A 25,797-nucleotide genomic window follows, 5' to 3' on the forward strand; every position below is an offset into this window, starting at 1 on the left:
ATGAGTCTGTGTGAGTCTATGGGTCTCTGTGTGAGTCTATGGGTCTCTGTGAGTCTATGGGTCTCTGTGTGAGTTTATGAGTCTCTGTGAGTGTCTATGGGTCTCTGTGTGAGTGTATGGGTCTCTGTGTGAGTCTATGGGTCTCTGTGTGAGTCTATGGGCCTCTGTGTGAGTCTATGGATCTCTGTGTGAGTCTATGGGTCTGTTTGAGTCTATGTGTCTCTGTGTGAGTCTGTGGGTCTCTGTGTGAGTCTATGGGCCTCTGTGTGAGTCTATGAGTCTCTGTGTGAGTCTATGGGTCTCTGTGTGAGTCTATCGGCCTCTGTGTGAGTCTATGAGTCTCTGTGTGAGTCTATGGGTCTCTGTGAGTCTATGGGTCTCTGTGTGAGTCTATGTGTCTCTGTGTGAGTCTGTGGGTCTCTGTGTGAGTCTATGGGTCTCTGTGTGAGTCTATGGGTCTCTGTGTGAGTCTATGAGTCTCTGTGTGAGTCTATGGGTCTCTGTGTGAGTCTATGGGTCTCTGTGTGGGTCTATGGGTCTCTGTGTGAGTCTATGAGTCTGTGTGAGTCTATGGGTCTCTGTGAGTCTATGGGTCTCTGTGTGAGTCTATGGGTCTCTGTGAGTCTATGGGTCTCTGTGTGAGTCTATGAGTCTCTGTGAGTGTCTATGGGTCTCTGTGTGAGTGTATGGGTCTCTGTGTTAGTCTATGGATCTCTGTGTGAGTCTATGGGCCTCTGTGTGAGTCTATGGATCTCTGTGTGAGTCTATGGGTCTGTTTGAGTCTATGTGTCTCTGTGTGAGTCTGTGGGTCTCTGTGTGAGTCTATGGGCCTCTGTGTGAGTCTATGAGTCTCTGTGTGAGTATATGGGTCTCTGTGTGAGTCTATCGGCCTCTGTGTGAGTCTATGTGTCTCTGTGTGAGTCTATGGGTCTCTGTGAGTCTATGGGTCTCTGTGTGAGTCTATGTGTCTCTGTGTGAGTCTATGGGTCTCTGTGTGAGTCTATGGGTCTCTGTGTGAGTCTATGAGTCTCTGTGTGAGTCTATGGGTCTCTGTGTGAGTCTATGGGTCTCTGTGTGAGTCTATGAGTCTCTGTGTGAGTCTATGGGTCTATGTGAGTCTATGGGTCTCTGTGTGAGTCTATGGGTCTCTTTGTGAGTCTATGGGTCTCTGTGTGAGTCTATGGGTCTTTGTTTGAGTCTATGAGTCTCTGTGTGAGTCTATGGGTCTCTGTGTGAGTCTATGGGTCTTTGTGTGAGTCTTTGCATCTCTGTGTGAGTCTATGGGTCTCTGTGTGAGTCTATGATTCTCTATGTGACTCTACGCATCTCTGTTTGAGTCTATGGGTCTCTGTGTGAGTCTATGGGTCTCTGTGTGTGTCTTTGTTTCTCTGTGTGAGTCTTTGTGTCTCTGTGCAAGTCTTTGTGTCTCTGTGCGAGTCTATGGGTCTCTGTGTGAGTCTATGGGTCTCTGTGTGAGTCTATGGGTCTCTGTGTGAGTCTATGGGTCTCTGTGCGAGTCTGTGGGTCTCTGTGTGAGTCTATGGGCTCTGTGTGAGTCTATGGGTCTCTGTGTGAGTCTATGGGTCTCTGTGTGAGTCTATGGGTCTCTGTGTGAGTCTATGGGTCTATGTGAGTCTGTGGGTCTCTGTGAGTGTCTATGGGTCTCTGTGTGAGTCTATGGGTCTCTGTGTGAGTCTATGGGTCTCTGTGTGAGTCTATGGGTCTATGTGTGAGTCTATGGGTCTCTGTGAGAGTCTATGGGTCTCTGTGTGAGTCTATGGGTCTCTGTGAGAGTCTATGAGTCTCTGTGTGAGTCTATGGGTCTCTGTGTGAGTCTATGGGTCTCTGTGAGTCTATGGGTCTCTGTGTGAGTCTATGGGTCTCTGTGTGGGTCTATGGGTCTCTGTGTGAGTCTATGAGTCTCTGTGTGAGTCTATGGGTCTCTGTGAGTCTATGGGTCTCTGTGAGTCTATGGGTCTCTGTGTGAGTCTATGGGTCTCTGTGTGGGTCTATGGGTCTCTGTGTGAGTCTATGATTCTGTGTGAGTCTATGGGTCTCTGTGAGTCTATGGGTCTCTGTGTGAGTCTATGGGTCTCTGTGAGTCTATGGGTCTCTGTGTGAGTCTATGAGTCTCTGTGAGTGTCTATGGGTCTCTGTGTGAGTGTATGGGTCTCTGTGTTAGTCTATGGATCTCTGTGTGAGTCTATGGGCCTCTGTGTGAGTCTATGGATCTCTGTGTGAGTCTATGGGTCTGTTTGAGTCTATGTGTCTCTGTGTGAGTCTGTGGGTCTCTGTGTGAGTCTATGGGCCTCTGTGTGAGTCTATGAGTCTCTGTGTGAGTATATGGGTCTCTGTGTGAGTCTATCGGCCTCTGTGTGAGTCTATGTGTCTCTGTGTGAGTCTATGGGTCTCTGTGAGTCTATGGGTCTCTGTGTGAGTCTATGTGTCTCTGTGTGAGTCTGTGGGTCTCTGTGTGAGTCTATGGGTCTCTGTGTGAGTCTATGGGTCTCTGTGTGAGTCTATGAGTCTCTGTGTGAGTCTATGGGTCTCTGTGTGAGTCTATGGGTCTCTGTGTGAGTCTATGAGTCTCTGTGTGAGTCTATGGGTCTATGTGAGTCTATGGGTCTCTGTGTGAGTCTATGGGTCTCTTTGTGAGTCTATGGGTCTCTGTGTGAGTCTATGGGTCTTTGTTTGAGTCTATGAGTCTCTGTGTGAGTCTATGGGTCTCTGTGTGAGTCTATGGGTCTTTGTGTGAGTCTTTGCATCTCTGTGTGAGTCTATGGGTCTCTGTGTGAGTCTATGATTCTCTATGTGACTCTACGCATCTCTGTTTGAGTCTATGGGTCTCTGTGTGAGTCTATGGGTCTCTGTGTGTGTCTTTGTTTCTCTGTGTGAGTCTTTGTGTCTCTGTGCAAGTCTTTGTGTCTCTGTGCGAGTCTATGGGTCTCTGTGTGAGTCTATGGGTCTCTGTGTGAGTCTATGGGTCTCTGTGTGAGTCTATGGGTCTCTGTGCGAGTCTGTGGGTCTCTGTGTGAGTCTATGGGCTCTGTGTGAGTCTATGGGTCTCTGTGTGAGTCTATGGGTCTCTGTGTGAGTCTATGGGTCTCTGTGTGAGTCTATGGGTCTATGTGAGTCTGTGGGTCTCTGTGAGTGTCTATGGGTCTCTGTGTGAGTCTATGGGTCTCTGTGTGAGTCTATGGGTCTCTGTGTGAGTCTATGGGTCTATGTGTGAGTCTATGGGTCTCTGTGAGAGTCTATGGGCCTCTGTGTGAGTCTATGGGTCTCTGTGAGAGTCTATGAGTCTCTGTGTGAGTCTATGGGTCTCTGTGCAAGTCTTTGTGTCTCTGTGCGAGTCTATGGGTCTCTGTGTGAGTCTATGGGTCTCTGTGTGAGTCTATGGGTCTCTGTGTGAGTCTATGGGTCTCTTTGTGAGTCTGTGGGTCTCTGTGTGAGTCTACGGGTCTCTGTGTGAGTCTATGTGTCGCTGTGTGAGTCTATGGGTCTCTGTGTGAGTCTATGGGTCTCTGTGAGTCTATGGGTCTCTGTGTGAGTCTATGAGTCTCTGTGAGTGTCTATGGGTCTCTGTGTGAGTGTATGAGTCTCTGTGTGAGTCTATGGGTCTCTGTGTGAGTCTATGGGTCTCTGTGTGGGTCTATGGGTCTCTGTGTGAGTCTATGAGTCTGTGTGAGTCTATGGGTCTCTGTGAGTCTATGGGTCTCTGTGTGAGTCTATGGGTCTCTGTGAGTCTATGGGTCTCTGTGTGAGTCTATGAGTCTCTGTGAGTGTCTATGGGTCTCTGTGTGAGTGTATGGGTCTCTGTGTGAGTCTATGGGTCTCTGTGTGAGTCTATGGGCCTCTGTGTGAGTCTATGCATCTCTGTGTGAGTCTATGGGTCTGTTTGAGTCTATGTGTCTCTGTGTGAGTCTGTGGGTCTCTGTGTGAGTCTATGGGCCTCTGTGTGAGTCTATGAGTCTCTGTGTGAGTCTTTGGGTCTCTGTGAGTCTATGGGTCTCTGTGTGAGTCTATGTGTCTCTGTGTGAGTCTTTGGGTCTCTGTGAGTCTATGGGTCTCTGTGTGAGTCTATGTGTCTCTGTGTGAGTCTGTGGGTCTCTGTGTGAGTCTATGGGTCTCTGTGCGAGTCTATGGGTCTCTGTGTGAGTCTATGAGTCTCTGTGTGAGTCCATAGGTCTCTGTGTGAGTCTATGGGTCTCTGTGTGAGTCTATGGGTCTCTGTGTGAGTCTATGGGTCTAAGTGAGTCTATGGGTCTCTGTGTGAGTCTATGGGTCTCTGTGTGAGTCTATGGGTCTCTGTGTGAGTCTATGGGTCTTTGTTTGAGTCTATGAGTCTCTGTGTGAGTCTATGGGTCTCTGTGTGAGTCTATGGGTCTTTGTGTGAGTCTTTGCATCTCTGTGTGAGTCTATGGGTCTCTGTGTGAGTCTATGGTTCTCTATGTGACTCTACGCATCTCTGTTTGAGTCTATGGGTCTCTGTGTGAGTCTATGGGTCTCTGTGTGTGTCTTTGTGTCTCTGTGTGAGTCTTTGTGTCTCTGTGCAAGTCTTTGTGTCTCTGTGCGAGTCTATGGGTCTCTGTGTGAGTCTATGGGTCTCTGTGTGAGTCTATGGGTCTCTGTGTGAGTCTATGGGTCTCTGTGCGAGTCTGTGGGTCTCTGTGTGAGTCTATGGGCTCTGTGTGAGTCTATGGGTCTCTGTGTGTGTCTTTGTGTCTCTGTGTGAGTCTTTGTGTCTCTGTGCAAGTCTTTGTGTCTCTGTGCGAGTCTATGGGTCTCTGTGTGAGTCTATGGGTCTCTGTGTGAGTCTATGGGTCTCTGTGTGAGTCTATGGGTCTCTGTGCGAGTCTGTGGGTCTCTGTGTGAGTCTATGGGTCTCTGTGTGAGTCTATGGGTCTCTGTGTGAGTCTATGGGTCTCTGTGCGAGTCTATGGGCCTCTGTGTGAGTCTATGGGTCTCTGTGTGAGTCTATGGGTCTCTGTGTGAGTCTTTGTGTCTCTGTGTGAGTCTATGGGTCTCTGTGTGAGTCTATGGGTCTCTGTGTGAGTCTATGGGTCTCTTTGTGAGTCTGTGGGTCTCTGTGTGAGTCTACGGGTCTCTGTGTGAGTCTATGTGTCTCTGTGTGAGTCTACGGGTCTCTTTGTGAGTCTATGGGTCTCTGTGTGAGTCTATGCACGTTTGTTGAGCGTCTTTCGCACCGTACGTAGCCAATCGCGCTAATCGGAGGTGCGGGGGAAGGACAACAAACTAAGCACGCCAAGTTTTCACCACACGCCCCTCTGTGCTGCTGCTCTGCGCGTTGCTGTTGCGTCTTGTTCCGAACCTCATTGGCGGAGGAGCCAGAGCCGTGCCCGACGATTTGATCGTCGGTCCGATTTAACTCGGCTCATCAGACGAGGGGTGTTTGGGGGGGTGGGAGGAGGGGGGTGGGAGGAGGGGGGGGGCAGGGGTTGGCAGGGCCGTGGGGGTCACGGCACAATCTGTGCCAAGCAAAAACAACTTTGACACAACGGTCGAAATCGCCGATGGGGTAACGAGGTAACGATGCCGTTCGGCACGAGCCGTTGTGCACATTGCGCGACGAGACGTCCCGTGGCTGAACTCGCTCGTGGACTCTGGGCCGCTCACCTCCTCCCCCCCCCCCCCCGACCACTGCAGACCAAATAGCAGCGAGTTGTGTCAGTCGGCGCTGGTGGGATGTCTCTCGCCAGAGCTGTGCCGCATTGCAGGCTGCCGGAGTAAAGTCGAACGCAATACCGATACTGGTGGATGAGCGAGCGAGTGGGTGAGCGGGTGGGTGGGTGAGTAAAGTGTGTGAGTGGGTGAGTGGGTGAGCGGGTAAGTGCGTGAGTGAGCGGGTAAGTGCGTGAGTGAGTGAATGGGTGAGCGGGTAAGTGTGTGAGTGAGTGACGGAGTGGGTGAGCGGGTAAGTGTGTGAGTGAGTGACGGAGTGGGTGAGCGGGTAAGTGTGTGAGTGAGTGAGTGGGTGAGCGGGTAAGTGCGTGAGTGAGTGAGTGGGTGAGCGGGTAAGTGAGTGAGTGAATGAGTGGGTGAGTGACTGGATGAGTGAGTGGGTAAATCCGTGAGCGAGCGGGTGAAAAAATGAAGGAGTGAGTGAGTGGGTGAGTGAATTAATGAGTGAGTGAATTAATGAGTAGGCGATTGACTGGATGAGTGAGTGAACGAGTGGGTGGATGCATGGATGGATGAATTACTGAGTGTGTGGGTGGATGGGTGGGTCAGTGGGTGACTGATTGAGTCGGTGAGCGAGCAGATGAGTGGGTGAGTGATAGATTTGCCACCCTTTTCACTGATCAAACGTCGGACAATATTTCTCAGTCAGCCCCACAGATCTATCATCAGAACTGCTGCAGTGTACGGTATAATGCTCAACAAAGCGATACCGGTACCAGACCTCGGTATGGAGCAATTTCTGCCAGCCGGAACACCAATGATGCACGTGCGCTGAACTTCTTTCGCACAGTACGTAGCCAACCGCGCTACTCGGAGGCGAGACGTGCTCCCCGGAAGGACGAAACCGCGTTGGAGCGAAAACGCGTTGTAGTGTGAACAGGGGCCGTCCATAAATGACGTCACGCGATTGTGGACGATTTTTGACCCCCCCCCTCCCCCTCGTCACACGGCTTCACAAAAAGTCAGACCCCCCCCCCTCAAAATGACGTCACAAAGTTTTGCCCCCCACCCCAAAAAAAATAAAACCTGCTTCAGATCGCTTTAAACTATTGTCATTGTAGTGCGTATTTAATGTGGCGCTGCACTCTGATGGTGTAGGAGAAAACATTCATTAAAAAGTCTATTTAATTAAGTAGAACGTGTTGTCCATATTTATTTAAAGTTGCGCATTTTGATGTGACGTCACATTTCTGAAACCCCTCCCCCCTCGTCACACATCGTCACAAATGTCTGACCCCCTCCCCCCCGCCCCCCCCAGGTGCGTGACGTCATTCACGGACGCCCCCACACCACGCGTTAAGCGGGGACCTACCGTGCCGTACTCGCTTAACCACCCCCCCGCCCGCGCCCCATCCACCACCTTCACTTCTGCGTCAGCCCCCCCCCAATCACCCAAGAGGGTTCCCGTGACTCTCACGAGAGGCAACGGAGGCCTTGACAGGGGGCAAGCGGTCGAGTCCTGACACGGCCAGGCAAAGACGACACTCACGGCAGGGGCAGGGGATGGGCGCGGGGCTCGTGGGTGGGGGGTGGAGGGGGGTGGCGGCGGTGGTGTCGGGTGATGCGTCCGTCAGTTTCGTTTTTTGACTTTTGCCTGCTCATCTCCCCCGCGCGCGCGAGTGGTCTGCCGCAGGCTTCCTTGCGATTGACTTTTGATGTTGTTGTTGTTGTTTTTGTTGTTGTTGTTTGACCCGGAGGGAGTTGATGTGCTCGCCCAGCAAACCCGACGAGTCGCTGCTATTACAACGGTAACCTTGATGGAGAGAGAGAGAGGGAGAGAGAGAGACTCTCTCTCGACGGACCCTACGTTCACCGACTCTTCCACGGTGGTGAGACGCTTTGCTAAAGGGTCGGGGCCATCCACACGGCGTGTGGCTCAAGACGGCGGTGGTCACCGCATCGCGCCGCGCGTTTTTCAGATTCGCTGCTTCTGCGGCCGTCTGGAACGCTCTTCCTGCCGATGTTAGGAAGCCGCTGAAGCTGTTCACTCTGAAAGCATTTTCCATTGGCAAACGCGTTTTGCGTAGAGCTGCTTTTTGTGCCGAGATTATTGCACTTCCGCTCCGCAACTCCGATTAGCGTGGCTGGCTGTGTACGGCGCGAAAGAAGTTTCCCCACCACACGCGCCTTCCGCTACTAACCGTGGGGTTAAGCACTTCCACTGTTGGGTGGACAGGACAAAGTGCAGTGAGTGGGGCTGGTGGGGTGGTGGTGGGGGGCAGGGGGGGGGGTTAAGAAACCTGCTATTGTCTCACTTGCCACGCCAGGAGACGGAATCGAACCTGCGCACACGTAGCAAACGTGGGAGCTCAAATGATCGAATTCCTGTTAAACGCGTAGGCTGTCGCCTGATGACGCTGGGTGTGATTACTGGCGAAACGTCGTACTCGAATTGTTACTCTCCAACACACCGGCGTGCTGGGAGAGTAACGAATTGACGCGGTTTTGTAAACGTGACAAACCTCACTAATTGGCCGTGCCGGGCGGTGGCGGGTTTAACGACGCATTTATATTTAGGTGATCTAACCCAAAAAAAAACTCTATTATGAACCGAATTCCTCAATGCGCATCGTGCCCCTATGCGACGCGAAGCTCCAATATCCCAACCATCATCATCATCGCCGGCTTGCTATCTTGAGGCTCACAAAAGGCACGAAACAAGTCCCGGAAGTAGGAAGCGCGACTGAACAGAGCGCTGCACATCGAAAACAAGAGCACGTGAACTCAGACTCACGCAACAACAAAAACCCTCCCAGGACGACAAATAACATCGCGTACGCTGGCTTGTATCATGGACAAACTCGCTAACCCACTCTCTCAGTGTCCCAGAGTCCCAATGCCCCGTAACCCATTTCCCCAGGGTCTCAATACCCCGTGTCCCATTTCTCCAGGGTCTCAATGCCCCGTGTCCCATTTCTCCAGGGTCTCAACGCCCCGTGTCCCATTTCTCCAGGGTCCCAATGCCCCGTGTCCTATTTCTCCAGGGTCTCAATGCCCCGTGTCCCATTTCTCCAGGGTCTCAATGCCCCGTGTCCCATTTCTCCAGGGTCTCAATGCCCCGTGTCCCATTTCCCAAGTGTCTCAATGCCCCGTGTCCCATTTCTCCAGGGTCTCAATGCCCCGTGTCTCATTTCCCCAGGGTCTCAATGCCCCGTATCCCATTTCTCCAGGGTCCCAATGCCCCGTGTCCCATTTCCCCAAGATCTCAATATCCTCATGTTCCATCTCCCCGTGTCTCAATGCCCCAAAATCCCAATGCTGCACTGCCCCAATAAACCAATGTCCCAACGCTATATGCCCCAGCGTTCCAAAGTGTCAATGTGCCAAAGATCGAGTGCCCAATCGCCCCAATGCCACCGATGCGCTGGTCCATCCGTCGTCGCGTGGCTCACCGATGTTGTTCTTGAAGGAGCGCGGGAGCGAGCCGCCCCTCTGGGAGATTCCACGCAGAGAGTGGCTCTCCGCCTCCTCCTCCCGGGTACCTCCCCTCCTCGGCAACGCGGCCACGAGAGCGGTCCTCCTTGTGTGTGTGGGGAGGAAGGGGGAGAGGGATTGAGATGCATGGAGATAGATTGAGAGATGGGAAATAGAAGGATGGAGAGAGGGTAAGAAAGGGAGAGAGATGGACATGTACGGAGTGTGGACAAGAGGAATGGAGAGGGATGGAGAGAGGGGGAGAGATGGAGAGAGATGGAGAGGAATGGGGATATATTGAGAGAGGGGGAAGAGAGGGATGAAGAGAGGGAGAGAGATGGAGAGAGATGGAGAGGAATGAAGATAGATTGAGAGAGAGATGGAGAGGAATGGAGATAGTTTGAGAGAGTGTGAACAAGAGGGGTGGAGAGGGATGGAGAGAGGGAAAGAGATAGATGACGAGAGAGAGAGAGAGAGGGAGGGAGGCAGGGTGAATGTGAGTTTGAAACAGGGGTCCTAGAAACATCTGGCAATTCATCAGCATTGCTTACAGCAAGTCCGATGACTGCTGATGAGACGCTGCATGTCGAAACGGGACCAGCGTTCGCTTGCATTGAACCAATGTGGAGCACAGGTCTAGGTTGGACATCACTCGCCACTGATGTTAGCCGTGGCCACGGGTGGGGAAGAGGAGAGGGAGGGGGTAGGGTAGGGGGGGTCAACAACGACGTTCTTGGGTCGATGAAGAGGAGATCGTTTGGGAGGCCGATTTCCGCCCTGCGCGACACGACAGATGTTCCATATCTATCGAACCAGGACCACGCGTACATGTGCATGCAGACACACAGAGACAAGACTACACACATTAAATAGAGAGATGCACGTACAGAGAAGGAGATACACGGGCAGGGAGACGAAACAAAGACAAAGATCCCCTGTGTAGCCTCGAACAGACTGTTAGGGCAAGTGCTGTTAGGAACACCTATGAAGGTTGGAACGGTACACGAGGGGGTGGGTGGCCAGCACCACGCCCAGCCGCCTTTATCTCCTTAGTGGCGATGTTTTTACGCACCGCACCAGGTACTCATTTGAGGCTGAGTCGACCTAGGGGAGGCCCAGGGCCCGTTCAGATAATCGTCACTGGTGTTTGCTGTGAGCGGGAACCGAACTCGGGTCGCCCGGGTTCGAAGTGCAGCGCGCTAATCGGGAAACAGGCAGACACACACACACACACACAACAACAACAACCGCCATTCACCACTAAGTGGCGGTGACGTCACCACGACGCTTGTGCCAGGCTATGTGCACCCTGAGGCCACGTGAAGTGTCGAACGCCCGCTTGCAGGAGGTCACGGGGCAGACCCAGGTGTCACGGGTCGACTGACTGAGATGAGTGGCTAATGCACCACCTGTGCCCCCTACTGTGCCAACCTGCTGTGCTTTAGCCACCCGGCGTTCCACTCGTTGTTATAAGCGTCGCTCCTCCGCCCTCCGTTGTTGTTGGAGGGCGACTACCTCCAACTGCCCAGTAGCGTCCTTCACGAGCCTCCTCCACAGAAGCCGATCTTGACACCGCTGGTACCAGTCATCGCCAAGTCCACTCAGCTCCACGTCCTCCTGTACCACATCACTCCATCTCTTCTCTAGCCCGTGCTGCGCCCGTTTAGCCCCCTCAATCCGGCCGAACAAAAGCTGTTTTGGCATGCGGTGGCTGGGCATGCGGGCTACATGACCCAGCCATTGCAGCCTTGCCCGCCGGAGGAGCTCACCGATAGGACCTTGCCCAGATCTTTCAAGGATTTGTGAGCTCCTCACACAATCCAGTCTGGTTAAACCCAGGATGGATCGTAGGCAGGCCAGCCTAAATGTTTCTAACCGGCGAAGATGTTCCATTAGGGGGGTCCACGTTTCGCAAGCGTAGAGAAGGGAGGGAATGACCGTGGCCGAGAAGACCTGAAGCTTAGTGCGGAGCGACAGACCAGGTAGCTTCCACACAGCGTTACGCAACCGATGAAAAGATATTGCCGCTCGACTGATTCGGAGTGAGACCTCTGCTGTTAAACTAGAGCCAGTCATAAGCACACTGCCAAGGTATGGGAAACTCCACTCTCTCCACAACTGTTCCATCACCGATTGGGAGTTGTGGGGGTGTAGTGTCAGATGGTACAAAATACCCAGGCAGGTGCTTAGTTTTGGTGGGGCTGATGGTAAGGCCCCACCTCTTAGTGGCACGCTCCAGTCTCACACACACAGACACACACACAGACACACACACAAACAGACACACACACAGACAAACACCAAGCACTGAGACAGTGAGATAAACAGGGAGACACAACACACGTACATACACGTAGTCACACAGACAGACACACACACACAGACACACACACACACAGACACACACACACAGACACACACACAGACACACACACAGAGACAATGAGATATACAGGGAGACACAACACACGTACATACACGTAGTCACACAGATAGACACACACAACAACAACCGCCATTCGCCACTAAGTGGCGGTGACGTCACCACGACGCTTGTGCCAGGCTATGTGCACCCTGAGGCCACGTGAAGTGTCAAACGCCCGCTGGCAGGAGGTCACGGGGCAGATCCAGGTGCCACGGGTCGACTGACTGAGATGACTGGCTGATGCACCACCTGTGCCCCCTACTGTGCCAACCTGCTGTGCTTTAGCCACCCGGCGCTCCGCTCGTTGTTCTGAGCGTCGCTCCTCCGTCTTCCGTTGTTGTTGGAGGGCGACTGCCTCCAACTGCCCAGTAGCATCCTTCACGAGCCTCCTCCACAGAGGCCGATCTTGACACCGCTGGTACCAGTCATCGGCAAGTCCACTCAGCTCCACGTCCTCCTGTACCACATCACTCCATCTCTTCTCTAGCCCGTGCCGCGCCCGCTTAGCCCCCTCAATCCGGCCAAACAAAAGCTGTTTCGGCATGCGGTGGCTGGGCATGCGGGCTACATGACCCAGCCATCGCAGCCTTGCCTGCCGGAGGAGCTCACCGATGGGACCCTGCCCAGATCTTTCAAGGATTTGTGAGCTCCTCACACAATCCAGTCTGGTTAAACCCAGGATGGATCGTAGGCAGGCCAGCCTAAATGTTTCTAACCGGCGAAGATGTTCCATTAGGGGGGTCCACGTTTCGCAAGCGTAGAGAAGGGAGGGAATGACCGTGGCCGAGAAGACCTGAAGCTTAGTGCGGAGCGACAGACCAGGTAGCTTCCACACAGCGTTACGCAACCGATGAAAAGATATTGCCGCTCGACTGATTCGGAGTGAGACCTCTGCTGTTAAACTGGAGCCAGTCATAAGCACACTGCCCAGGTATGGGAAACTCCCCACTCTCTCCACAACTGCCCCATCACCGATTGGGAGTTAGACACACACACACACAGACACACACACACAGACACACACACACACAGACAAACAGCGAGCACTGAGACAATGAGATATACAGGGAGACACAACACACGTACATACACGTAGTCACACAGACAGATGACTACGAGACCCTAGCCTCGTGACCTTTCACTCAATGACCCTTAGCACCGTGACCTGTCTCACCCATAAGCAGAGCACACGAACAAAGAGTCCCCCGAGTAGCCATGAACAGACTGTCGGGGCAAGTGCTGTCAGCGAACAGCTATGAAGACCAGAACGGCACACGAGGTTGGTGGGTGCCCAGCACCATGCCCGGCCACCTTTGTCTCCCCAGTGGCGATGTTTACACACCGTAACCAGGAACTAATTTGAGGCACATGCACACACGCATACACTTTTATCGCAACAAACCGTGAAAACCAATCGACCGCTCCTGTCTGGGTCAACGACCCGGCAAATGAATGTCCACACCCACCACACCACATCCAGTATACCCTCTCGCTTATGGGCTCTGAGGAATTAACTTATTGGTTAAACCCATTCTGCTGTTGTCTTATTCCAGAGTCTCTCTCCCCTCTTGTCTCCCTCCCCTCATCCTTCTCGACTCTGGGTATCATCTTCTTTGTTTTTTTTAGGTGAAAGGGTATCATCTGCTTTGGTTCTTTCAGGTGAAAGGTACAGACCTTTCACTTGAAGACGGCCGCTTGCGTTGTGGCCGAAACGTCGTGATAATTTTATTGTGTTATTTTATTATTTTATTCTCATTCTACGTGACCTTACCGAAAGAACCAAAAAAGATGAATCCTTGCAGTCACGTAAGCTTTAAATCGAAATCTGGGTATCATCTTAAGCATTCACGAAACCCCGAGTGCATAGCGGCGAACACGTGTCACCATTAAAGCTTCCACGTGCATACAAAGCAAAGACAACCCCCCCCGTATAGCCTCTTCACACTTTTGGGGCAAGTGCTGTTAGCGAGCACACCTCATACAGAGGCACACGCGCAGCAGTCTTCACTTGGAACCGCATTCATTCACCCACTCGCTTACTCGTCAATACAATCATTCATTAATTCAAAGGTTTATTAATTCATACAATCGTGAGATGAAGAGTCCATTTACATAAAATATAAACGAGGTGTGGGGGGGGAGGAGGTTATCAATACGTAAAGAGACGCTGAATAATTATGCGCATGACTGTGTGTGTGCGAGAGTGTGTGAATGAGTATGTGAGTGGGGTATGAGTGAGTGATTGAGTGGATGAATGAGTGTGTGAATGAGTGTGAGTGTGTGCATGAGTGTGAGCGAATGAGTGTGTGAGTGGAGTATGAGTGAGTGAATAAGTGGGTGAGTGTGTGTGAATGAGTGTGTGAATGAGTGTGTGTGTGGGAGCGGTAGGGTAGCAGTTAGCGCGCTGCGCTATGAACTTCGCAACCCGGGTTCAATTCCCGCTCGCGGTCAACGCCAATGACGATTATCTGAACCGGTCCTGGGCCGGTTCAGGTCGACTCAGAATCAAATGAGTACTTGGTGCGATGTATAAACATCGCCACTGCGGAGACAAAGGCGGCCGGGCGTGGTGCTGGCCACCCACCCCCTCGTGTACCGTTCCGGCCTTCATAGGTGCTCGCTAACAGCACTTGCCCCTACAGTCTGTTAAGGCTATAGGGGCGATCTTTGACTGTGTGAGTGGGGTGAGTGGGGTGAGTGGGGTGAGTGGGGTGAGTGGGGTGAGTGGGGTGAGTGGGGTGAGTGGGGTGAGTGTGTGAATGAAGGAATGACTGCCCCAACATTCCTTTAAGGGCTATGCGGTGGATCTTTGATATGTGTGTGTCTATTAAACAGTTAAGATATTCGATTATGCAGCATAGTAGTGACCCTGGACTCGAAATCAGTCACACGTGAAGTATGCGCATCGCAAGTACTGTACTGTATATATGTGTTTAAAACATCGGTACTGGCTAGACAAAGGCGGCTATTTATTTAAACCGATCCTGGGCCTCCCCTAGGTCGACTCAGCCGCAAAAAAACAAATAGTGGCGCTGGCCACCCACAGTGCTACCCACAGTGCCGGGCTTCATAGATGCTGCTCGCTCCTCGCTAACAGCACTTGCCCCAACAGTCTGTGAGAGATGACACGGGAGGTGGGGTGGAGGAGCTGTGGGGGGGGGGAGAATCTGTCTTTGCGTGTCACATCACCGCATTACGTGTGTGTACATTATATATATAAATACATCTCCACTTAATCTCGTTCACGTCTCGGGCGACATTCAGAACGCGAGCTGACGCAGCGGAGAGCGAGCGAGCGAGCCTCGTCAGTGGCAGCCGGGGAAAGATTAAATGGGCCCCGTGCACACACACGCGCGCGCACACACGCACACACACGCGCGCACACACACGCACGCGCGCACACACATACGCACACACACGCACGCACACACACGTGCACACACACGCACGTGTGTGTGTGTGTGTGTGTTTAAATATACATAAGCTATTTTAAATAAAAAAAGACATCGCGGGGGATTTTTTTGTTGCGTGTCCATCTATCACCCCCTCCAATTGAGGATTTATGCTAAAACGAGAGACTTGAGTCGGTGGGGGGAGGGGGGAGAGATGGGGGGGGGGAGAAGTCACCATTGGGCCTCTCAATTGAGTGGCTGATTAATCGAGGAGCGTGAATCTGGCGGATGAATCAAGATGCACGTTGCAGGCTGCTGTTGTTGTTGTTGCTGATGCTGCTAAGGAGTTGTGTGCACGTCCATTAAAATATAGATATAGATATACACCAGCACGTTATATATATACAGCATGACGGAGAGCGGAGAGAGACGCGTTCGCAAAAAATATAGACAAGGGTAAAGAATCCCGGCTGTAACAGACGGTCGAGGGCCAAGTGCGGCTAGCGAGCACCGGTTATGAATTCGCAACACAAAGACAAAGGTCCCCCGTATAGCCTTCGCAGCCTTTTGGGGGACAAGTGTATCGAGCAGAAACCTATGAATGTCGGTAACAGCACATGAGGGGGCGGCGGCTGTGGGGGGGGGGGGGGGGGGGGGGCAGCACAACGCCCGGACGCCTTAAGTCTCGTTTGAGGCCGAGTCGACCTAGGGGAGGCCCAGGACCGGTTCAGATAATTCTCACTCGTGTCGGTGGCCGTGTCAGCGTGGGATTCGAAATCGGGTCGCGCTAACCACTGCGCCACCGCTCCCCAAACAGCGATTCACCACTCAGTGACGTGAGCCCCATCTAGCCCCATGATGCTGCTTCCACCAAGGCGCTCTGCATCACTCAAGACGTTGCAGCATACTCAGAATATCCGCGCAGGATGCTGCGTGAAACGTCGTGACCGGAAACGGCTACGCGTGATGACAAAGCGCACAGGCACCTCGCAACCTCCTGCCCACGAGCCGATTCGGCCCCCATGGCCTTTCCAAAACACTTTCACGCAAGCGTTCGTAATCATATCGCACTCAGGCAATGGGGTTAGCTAATGACCTCGCTTTGACAAACACACACACACACGCGCAAGCCACCTTCTAATACACAAGGACAAATTGATCCCCCGTGTAGCCTGTAACAGACTGTCCGGGGCAAGTGGTGTTAGCGAGCGCCTATGAAGGCCGACACGGCACACGAAGGGGTGGATGGCCAGCACCACGTCCCGCCGCCTTTGTCTCCCCCAGTGGCGATGTTTACACATCGCACAAGGTACTTATTTGAGGCTGAGTCGACCTAGGGGGAGGCCCAAGACCGACGCAGAAAATCGTCACCGGTGTTGGCCGTGAGCGGGAATGGAACTCGGGTCGCCGGGGTCGTAGCGCAGCGTAGCGCTAACCCCTACGCTACCGCTCCCCACACGTGCCTTCTCTAAGACACACACGCACCATCAGCTCCCTACACACACACACGCACATCATTATCACCTACCAGGTCTCATACACGCCTGCTTCGAATACACACCCACAGCATCTCCATGCACACACACACCAAAGCCTTCTTACCCACACAGACGCATTGCCTCGAACACACACACACACCTCACCACGCCATCACCATCACCACCCACACATCATCACCACCACCACCACCACCACCCTCACACCATCACCAAACACACGCCATCACCACCCTCACACCATCACCACACGCCTTCATCACCCTCACACCATCACCACACGCCATCACCTCCCTCACACCATCACCACACGCCATCACCACCCTCACACCATCACCACACGCCATTACCACCCTCACACCATCACCACACGCCATCACCACCCTCACACCATCACCACACGACATCACCACCCTCACACCATCACCACACGCCATCACCACCCTCACACCATCACCACACACAGGCCATCACCACCCTCACACCATCACCACACGCCATCACCACCCTCACACCATCACCACACGCCATCACCACCCTCACACCATCACCACACGCCATCACCACCCTCACACCATCACCACACGCCATCACCACCCTCACACCATCACCACACGCCATCACCACCCTCACACCATCACCACACGCCATCACCACCCTCACACCATCACCACACGCCATCACCACCCTCACACCATCACCACACGCCATCACCACCCTGACACCATCACCACACGCCATCACCACCTTCACACCATCACCACACACCATCACCACCCTCACACCATCACCACACGCCATCACCACCTTCACACCATCACCACACACCATCACCACCCTCACACCATCACCACACGCCATCACCACCCTCACACCATCACCACACGCCATCACCACCCTCACACCATCACCACACGCCATCACCACCCTCACACCATCACCACACGCCATCACCACCCTGACACCATCACCACACACAGGCCATCACCTCCCTCACACCATCACCACACGCCATCACCACCCTCACACCATCACCACACGCCATCACCACCCTGACACCATCACCACACGCCATCACCACCCTCACACCATCACCACACACAGGCCATCACCTCCCTCACACCATCACCACACGACATCATCACCCTCACACCATCACCACACGCCATCACCACCCTCACACCATCACCACACACAGGCCATCACCACCCTCACACCATCACCACACGCCATCACCACCCTCACACCATCACCACACGCCATCACCACCCTCACACCATCACCACACGCCATCACCACCCTCACACCATCACCACACACCATCACCACCCTCACACCATCACCACACGCCATCACCACCCTCACACCATCACCACACGCCATCACCACCCTCACACCATCACCACACGCCATCACCACCCTCACACCATCACCACACGCCATCACCACCCTCACACCATCACCACACGCCATCACCACCTTCACACCATCACCACACACCATCACCACCCTCACACCATCACCACACGCCATCACCACCCTCACACCATCACCACACGCCATCACCACCCTCACACCATCACCACACGCCATCACCACCCTCACACCATCACCACACACAGGCCATCACCTCCCTCACACCATCACCACACGCCATCACCACCCTCACACCATCACCACACGCCATCACCACCCTGACACCATCACCACACGCCATCACCACCCTCACACCATCACCACACACAGGCCATCACCTCCCTCACACCATCACCACACGCCATCACCACCCTCACACCATCACCACACGCCATCACCACCCTCACACCATCACCACACGCCATCACCTCCCCACTCGCCATCACCACACACAGGCTATCACCTCCCATGGTGGTGATGATGATAATTGTGATGACACTATTGCTCTTCTCGCTTCTGTTGCTACTGATGATGGCGCTGCTGTTGATAATGCTGCTGATGGTGATGATGCTGCTGCTGCTGCTGATGACCATAATGACTTTGATAAGAGAGATATTGTTTTTTTACTCCGTTATTGCTGCTGCTGTTGGGTAAAATACCTGAACCGATCCTGGGCCTCCCTACCCTTTCATCAGCCCGCACGGACCAGCGTGGTGAAGTATGGCCACCCCCCCCACCACCCCGACACACACAATGACTATCACGGCGTGGGCAGACCATCTAGCAGCGGATTAACACAGCTCTGCCCGTAAATACATAAAATAAATACCCCGACACTTGGGCGGATTTTAGTTTTTTTTGTTTTTCCCAACGAGGCCGAGAACTTTACGCGTCACGTTTCAAAATCCCGTCCGTGAATGACGCCGACGGCACGGAGAAAAAAGCAGCGTCGAGATCAGCCCCGTGCGGCGATGCCGTGCGGATCGTCACCGTCGCTCTCACAACGTCGCAGCACCCGCGAGGGAGCGAGGGATGGCCCACGGCAACGGAAGGCCTTCATCCAGCGGTGGATTGACCTCGATCGACGATCATTGCGCGTGCCGAGTAAGAAGGGCCATTGCCCGAAACGTCGCCGACCGTTGTTGTTGTTGTTGTTGACGAACGTGATGAGTGTTGTTGTTCTTCTTTGGTTCCTTCGGCAAAGTCACCACGTAGAATGAGAATAAAATAATAAAATAAAACAATGAAATTCTCACGAGACGTTTCGGCCACAACACAAGTAGCCGTCCTCAGGTGAAGAAACAGGACTGTCCCAGAAGACAGCGCGTGAGTGAACCCTGTCAAGCTTGACAGCGTCTTTCAAGCTGTGTGGGAGGAACAGAGAGCCTGGACAAAGGAACATGTAACTGGGAGATTAGCATTACGGAGAGCGAACGAGCTGGCGACTGGAGGAGGGGAGAGGGGAAGTTTACATATAAATTAGCATGTAACTGGGGGATCAGCATGATGTTGGTGTGAGGGATTAGCACCACGGCGAACGACGAGCTCGGACCGGGGGACGGCGGGAGAGGAATGTTTTATTCTCATTCTACGTGGTGGTGACTTTACCGAAAGAACCAAAGAAGAGGAATCCTTGCAGTCACGAAAGCTTTTAATCGAAATGTGTTGTTGTTGTTGTTGACGAACCTGCTGAATGTGTTGTTGTTGTTATTAATTGTTGCTTGTGAACCAATGCAAACGCAGCAGCAGCAGCATCGCCGCATAATTTGTTTAATGGGCGTCGACCGATGGTGATAGATGACGGATGGAGGTGTGAACTTCTGCGGATTACTCTATCATCATCATCATTATTATTTTATAATAGGCGAGAGACGGGAGTGCTTGGGATGAGATTTGCAATCTCCTCTCTCTCTCTCCCTGTCTTGTCCCCCTCGCTGGAAGCTATAGAAAACGAGGCATGCAAAGATGCGCTCGTGATATTGCTAAGCCCGCATTCGCTGGGACTTGGACACATAACGGAGGAAAGATAACAAAGCCATTTTTATCGGGTTGGTCCCAAACACCCCCCACTGCCCCCCCACTTGCACCACCACCCCCCCCCCCTTCCCCCAGCCCACGCGGTCTGGGAGCAAAGATTCGTTTGATTCCATACAGGACGATCTATGCCATGATGCCATGAGATTCAGAATTGGAATATTCAGCCTGGAAGGAATCCCTAGTGCGCCACGGCCTTCGCCGCGTCGGCGAAATTTCACGCACCCAGCACCCAGGTGCCCATTCGACGCCGAGTCGACCTAGGGGGAGGGAGGGCCCCCAGCGACGCGGCGTCGGACAACCGTCGCCGGCGTCGCTGACCGCCGCCGCCGGTGGAACACGACGACCCAGCGGCGACGGCCGCTTGGCAAAGCCCGTGGCGCGAACCGGCTCAGACTCGAGGATTATTCCGCCGGGGAGCTGGGGTCCAACTCTGCAGGCCGGAGACCCGCGGCCGGGCCGCACGAGGCCGTGGCGCGTTGCGCGCGGGCAACCGCGGCGGAGCCTGGAGGCGCCTGCAGCGCCATCGGCGGGGAGTTTGCAGGGCCGCGCCTTTGTCTTTGTGTTGTTGTGGTTTGTTTGTTTGTTGTTGTTAGGGTTCTCAATTCGCCTCGTCAACCACCTCGTCAGTCTATAACCTCGTCAGTCAACCACCTCGTCAGTCAATAACCTCGTCAGTCAACCGCCTCGTCAGTCAACCGCCTCGTCAGTCAACCACCTCGCCAGTCAAAAACCTCGTCAGTCAACCGTCTCGTCAGTCAATAACCTCGTCAGTCAACCGACTCGTCAGTCAACCACCTCGCCAGTCAAAAACCTCGTCAGTCAACCGCCTCGTCAGTCAATAACCTCGTTAGTCAACCGCCTCGTCAGTCAACCGCCTCGTCAGTCAATAACCTCGTCAGTCAACCGCCTCGTCAGTCAACCGCCTCGTCAGTCAACCGCCTCGTCAGTCAATAACCTCGTCAGTCAACCGCCTCGTCAGTCAACTGCCTCGTCAGTCAATAACCTCGTCAGTCAACCGCCTCGTCAGTCAAAACCTTGTCAGTCAACCGCCCCGTCAGTCAACCACCTCGTCAGTCAATAGCCACGTCAGTCAACCACCTCGTCAGTCAATCACCTCGTCAGTCAACCGCCTCGTCAGTCAACATCCTCGTCAGTCAATAACCTCGTCAGTCAATAACCTCGTCAGTCAACCACCTCGTCAGTCAATCACCTCGTCAGTCAACCACCTCGTCAGTCAACCGCCTCGTCAGTCAACCACCTCGTCAGTCAAAAACCTCGTCAGTCAACCGACTCGTCAGTTAAAAACCTCGTCAGTCAACCACCTCGTCTGTCAACCGCCTCGTCAGTCAACCACCTCGTCAGTCAAAAACCTCGTCAGTCAACCACCTCGTCAGTGAAAAACCTCGTCAGTCCACCGCCTCGTCAGTCAAAAACCTCGTCAGTCAACCGCCTCGTCAGTCAAAAACCTCGTCAGTCAACCGACTCGTCAGTCAACCACCTCGTCAGTCAAAAACTTCGTCAGTCAACCGCCTCGTCAGTCAATAACCTCGTCAGTCAACCGACTCGTCAGTTAAAAACCTCGTCAGTCAACCACCTCGTCAGTCAACCGCCTCGTCAGTCAACGACCTCGTCAGTCAATAACCTCGTCAGTCAACCGCCTCGTCAGTCAAAAACCTCGTCAGTCAACCGCCTCGTCAGTCAAAAACCTCGTCAGTCAACCGCCTCGTCAGTCAATAACCTCGTCAGTCAACCGCCTCATCAGTCAAAAACCTCGTCAGTCAACCACCTCGTCAGTCAACCACCTCGTCAGTCAACCGCCTCGTCAGTCAACAACCTCGTCAGTCAATAACCTCGTCAGTCAACCGCCTCGTCAGTCAAAAACCTCGTCAGTCCACCGCCTCGTCAGTCAAAAACCTCGTCAGTCAACCGCCTCGTCAGTCAATAACCTCGTCAGTCAACCGCCTCGTCAGTCAAAAACCTCGTCAGTCAACCGCCTCGTCAGTAAATAACCTCGTCAGTCAACCACCTCGTCAGTCAAAAACCTCGTCAGTCAACCGCCTCATCAGTCAAAAACCTCGTCAGTCAACCGACTCGTCAGTTAAAAACCTCGTCAGTCAACCACCTCGTCAGTCAACCACCTCGTCAGTCAACCACCTCGTCAGTCCACAGCGGCATGTTCCCCGAGGGTTAAGGACGGTATCCATTGTTTTTATTTAGTTTCCTTGTTTAACCAACACAACAATTGTCTTAGCAATGGGACAATTGGATTCGATCTTCTACCTTTGACGCGCATGACTGGACGGACGTTTGAGAGATACGTGTCGTATTAATGGAGCGAGATTAAATCACATTTTCCACAGCTCTCTGCCACTCGCAAGCCATTCGCTCCAGAATGAGAATATTTATTCATAAAGTGGAGGAATCCGCTGAGCTGTAAAGCTCTTCTTCACAGATGCCCAGTAGGGGCACGTGGTTAGAACGTCACCTAACTCCCCCCCCCCCCCCCCCCCCCACGACAGCTTCATCTCAAGACGCTTTTTCAAGACGCTTCTGCCACACTGAAACGCCTGGACACATTTCCACCGAATGAGTTGCTTGGTCAATCACGGAAACAAACAAAAAATGGGCAACCCTGATGATTCTCGGCGAGACAAAGGGAGACAAAGGCGGTCCGGGAGTGGTTACTGGCCATCCGCCCTCTGCCTTCACCGTTAACGCCCAAGCCTCAGACTCAGAGAGACAGACTCAATCACCCGTGTACGATTGTTCGGGTTCAGTGTTAATACCTAAGGCTCAGTAGGGCCAGGCAACAAAGTCGTCATTATTATAATTTGTAGACAAAACAAGGAAAGTATTTATATCTTTTATATTTCTCCTTGCTCATGGAGCAATGAGGACATCCATACTTCATCTCAGCTTCTGACCCTAAAAAACAATTTGATGGCAATTCCACGTTACTTTGGCAATGGGACGGGGATAGGAGGCGTTGAGCCAGCCGATCTGTGGATTGTCACAGGAGTGGAACTTCACAACCACCGCCATCCCCTCCACAACCTCCCCCAAAGACAAAGATCCCCCGTGTAGCCTTAACAGACCGTAGGGGGCAAGTGCCGTTAGCAAGCAGCACCTATGAAGGCCGGGACGGCACACGAGGGGGTGGGTGGGCCAGCACCACGCACGGCCGCCTTCGTCTCCCCCAGCGGCGATGTTTACTACACACCGCGGCACCAGGTACTCGTTTGAGGCTGAGTCGACCTCGGGGAGGCCCAGGACCGGTTCAGACAATCGTCACCGGTGTTGGCCGCGAGCGGGAATCGAACCCGGGTCGCGTCGCCAAACCTCCGCCTCCGCCGCCACCCGCACCACGGCAGTGCAGACGCACCGCCCCTTGATCCGTCTCAATACCGCCGACATGGCCGATCGATACCTTTTAATACCGCCGCCGCCGCCGCCGCACTCAACGCGGTGACATCCTGTTGGCTATATTTTTTTGTAAGCCAAAGTGAACGCCGCGAGTGGCCTTCGAGCGCCCTGTCAAAGTTGTCCGCGCGGCCTGCAGCGCGCCTCTGCGGTCGGCCGGCGCTCTGCTACCACGCGAGTTCGATTCTAGGTTCCGCCTGGGGGTGGGGTAGGGTGGGGTCTGGTCTTCGCGACGAACGCTGTCGTGATTTTTTTTGTGTGATCACCGTCATCGTCGTCGTCAGCCTTCATGGATCCATTGCTGGATGATCAAGGCCTTCCCATGCTGCCCCCCGCGTTTTGTTTAGATTTTTTTCCCACGATATTATTACTATCATTATTCTTCTTTGGTTCTTTCGGTAAAGTCACGTAGAATGAGAATAAAATAATAAAATTGATAACATAAAATAACACAATAATATTCTCTGGTAGGACAGTCTGTCCAACCAGACAGTCTCGCCCCCCTTCACCTGATGAAGGCCGCTTGTGTTGTGGCCGAAACGTCGTGAGAATATTATTGTGTTATTTTATTTTATCAATTTTATTATTTTATTCTCATTCTACGTGACTTTACCGAAAGAACCAAAGAAGATGAATCATTGCAGTCACGAAAGCTTTAAATCGAAACTATCATTATTATCACTATTGTTATATTATTGCCATTATTGTATTATCGTTATTATTAACATTATTATTAACATTATTGTATTATCGTTATTATTAACATTATTAGTAACATTATTGTATTCTCGTCAATATAACGATTGTGTTCGTCTAACCCAGGAGAGCCTCGCTGAGCCTCGCGACTCATTGCGCGGGAATGGCCCTGGACAAATTGTTGGTACACATTTGCTGTTGTTCACATTTGGCCAAACGTGGTCCATGCAAACAATCCATCCACAATGGGGGCCTCACGACCGGATGTTTTTTTTTAAACGCCATGTGTGTAGTTATGTAACTGTTAGCTGGGCCATCACAAATGATAAGACTATTGAGTAACGAACAACAAACGACCCCTTCGATAGCCACCGTTAGCAACTATTGTCATAGCAATTAAAACATTGGTCAACATAATTCTATTTTTTTTCTCATGATGCTCCGTGGTATGAACACGTGAAGTCTCCAACTCATTTTGATGACTGTTATTATACACTCCGTCTCTCTGGCCATTATATTTAATTCATATTAAGAAAAGGTCCAAACCTGACGCGTGGCCTATTATATATTATTGTCCTTGCAATGCCACGTCAGGAGTCATTGACAAATGTGTCGAGGTTTTATTTACCACTATAATGAGCCAAGAATGTATGTGCGTCCCGCGCATGACGTCACTCCACGTCGACCAGCCCCCCTCATTAGTAATCATGAACAGGTTACGTCCTTCACATGGAACCCCCCCTCATTAATAATCATGAGCGGGTGACGTCACTCCACATGTGGGGGGGGGGGGGCGGCTCCTCTCCCCTTCTCGGCGTCAACTGACAACCCTCACTACAAAGGCAGAACCCTCACGTCACGCGATCTCCGTTACGCTGTTGAAACATCAAAGTAAAAAGGGCGTCATGATGAACAAGGGATTATAACCCTTTAAATGAAATAAGTCTGTGTCACCGCGGCCTTACAAATAGCACACGAAGTAATGCAATGAATATATCAAGTCGCGGTCTGATTTTCGCTTGCAAGTTTCAGATTTACTACAATACACCCGTCCTTGGACGGGCAAAAGGCTAGTTTCTAATAATTATTCTAACATTTACCACAACCGAAACGCGTGAGGTCGGTGGGGGGTTGGTGGCTCAGGGGGTTACGGAGATTTAATTGGCTAATTGTGTTCACGTGATTGACTGTCGGTATGGTGGAGGGTTGTATGACACACGTTTTACGCGACCTAATCCCCTAAACATCGACCAAGAATTGTAAGTGGTCGCGGAAGTCTGCGCATTTAAATGGTTATTTTTATTTACTTTTTAAACAGATTTTAGCAGGCAAGGCCCACTGAGCTCCATGTCAGAATCGACATGGCCCATCACAGATGATCGACAAATGAAGTGGCTCATCCCTTTGAAAATTACAGCAGCCAAAATTTCGTTTCACGAACGCAGCTGGGTTTTGAAATGTCACTTTTTTTCTTGATGACCTGCGATGACACGACGATGACACAGAATCATATTTGCTTTGTGCAATTTTTTATAATGATGATGATGATGACAGCGGCGGCGGTTATGGTGGTGATGATTAATGCAATGCCACCCACATTAATTATGAATGCTGGCTTAATTAACTGGCCTTCTAAAAGCCCGGGTTCACAGCTCTTTAGAGCTTCGCTAGTAATGCCTCATCAAACATTGATCACCGACTTTGCCACGATGGCATTAGCAAGAGGCAGACCTGCTCAGATGAAGTTTTTTTGAGTTAGATCGCGTAAATATAATTGTGCCATAAACTCACCCCCACC

At 52.5% G+C, this 25,797-nt stretch overlaps 1 protein-coding gene across 1 annotated transcript in view; it reads right to left on the minus strand.

Annotated features, from left to right (window-relative positions):
- LOC116949495 (uncharacterized) overlaps positions 1–25,797 on the minus strand; it is a 113,530-nt gene that overhangs the window by 58,055 nt on the left and 29,678 nt on the right. The window contains exon 3 of the mRNA XM_076072419.1: positions 9,096–9,223. Coding sequence (XP_075928534.1) covers positions 9,096–9,223 — 128 coding nt within the window. The remainder of the gene's footprint in view (positions 1–9,095; positions 9,224–25,797) is intronic.

This window comes from Petromyzon marinus, chromosome 37 (assembly GCF_048934315.1).
Source record: "Petromyzon marinus isolate PM22_M1 ecotype Great Lakes invasive population chromosome 37, UKy_Petmar_22M1.pri1.0, whole genome shotgun sequence".
Lineage (NCBI taxonomy): Eukaryota > Metazoa > Chordata > Hyperoartia > Petromyzontiformes > Petromyzontidae > Petromyzon > Petromyzon marinus.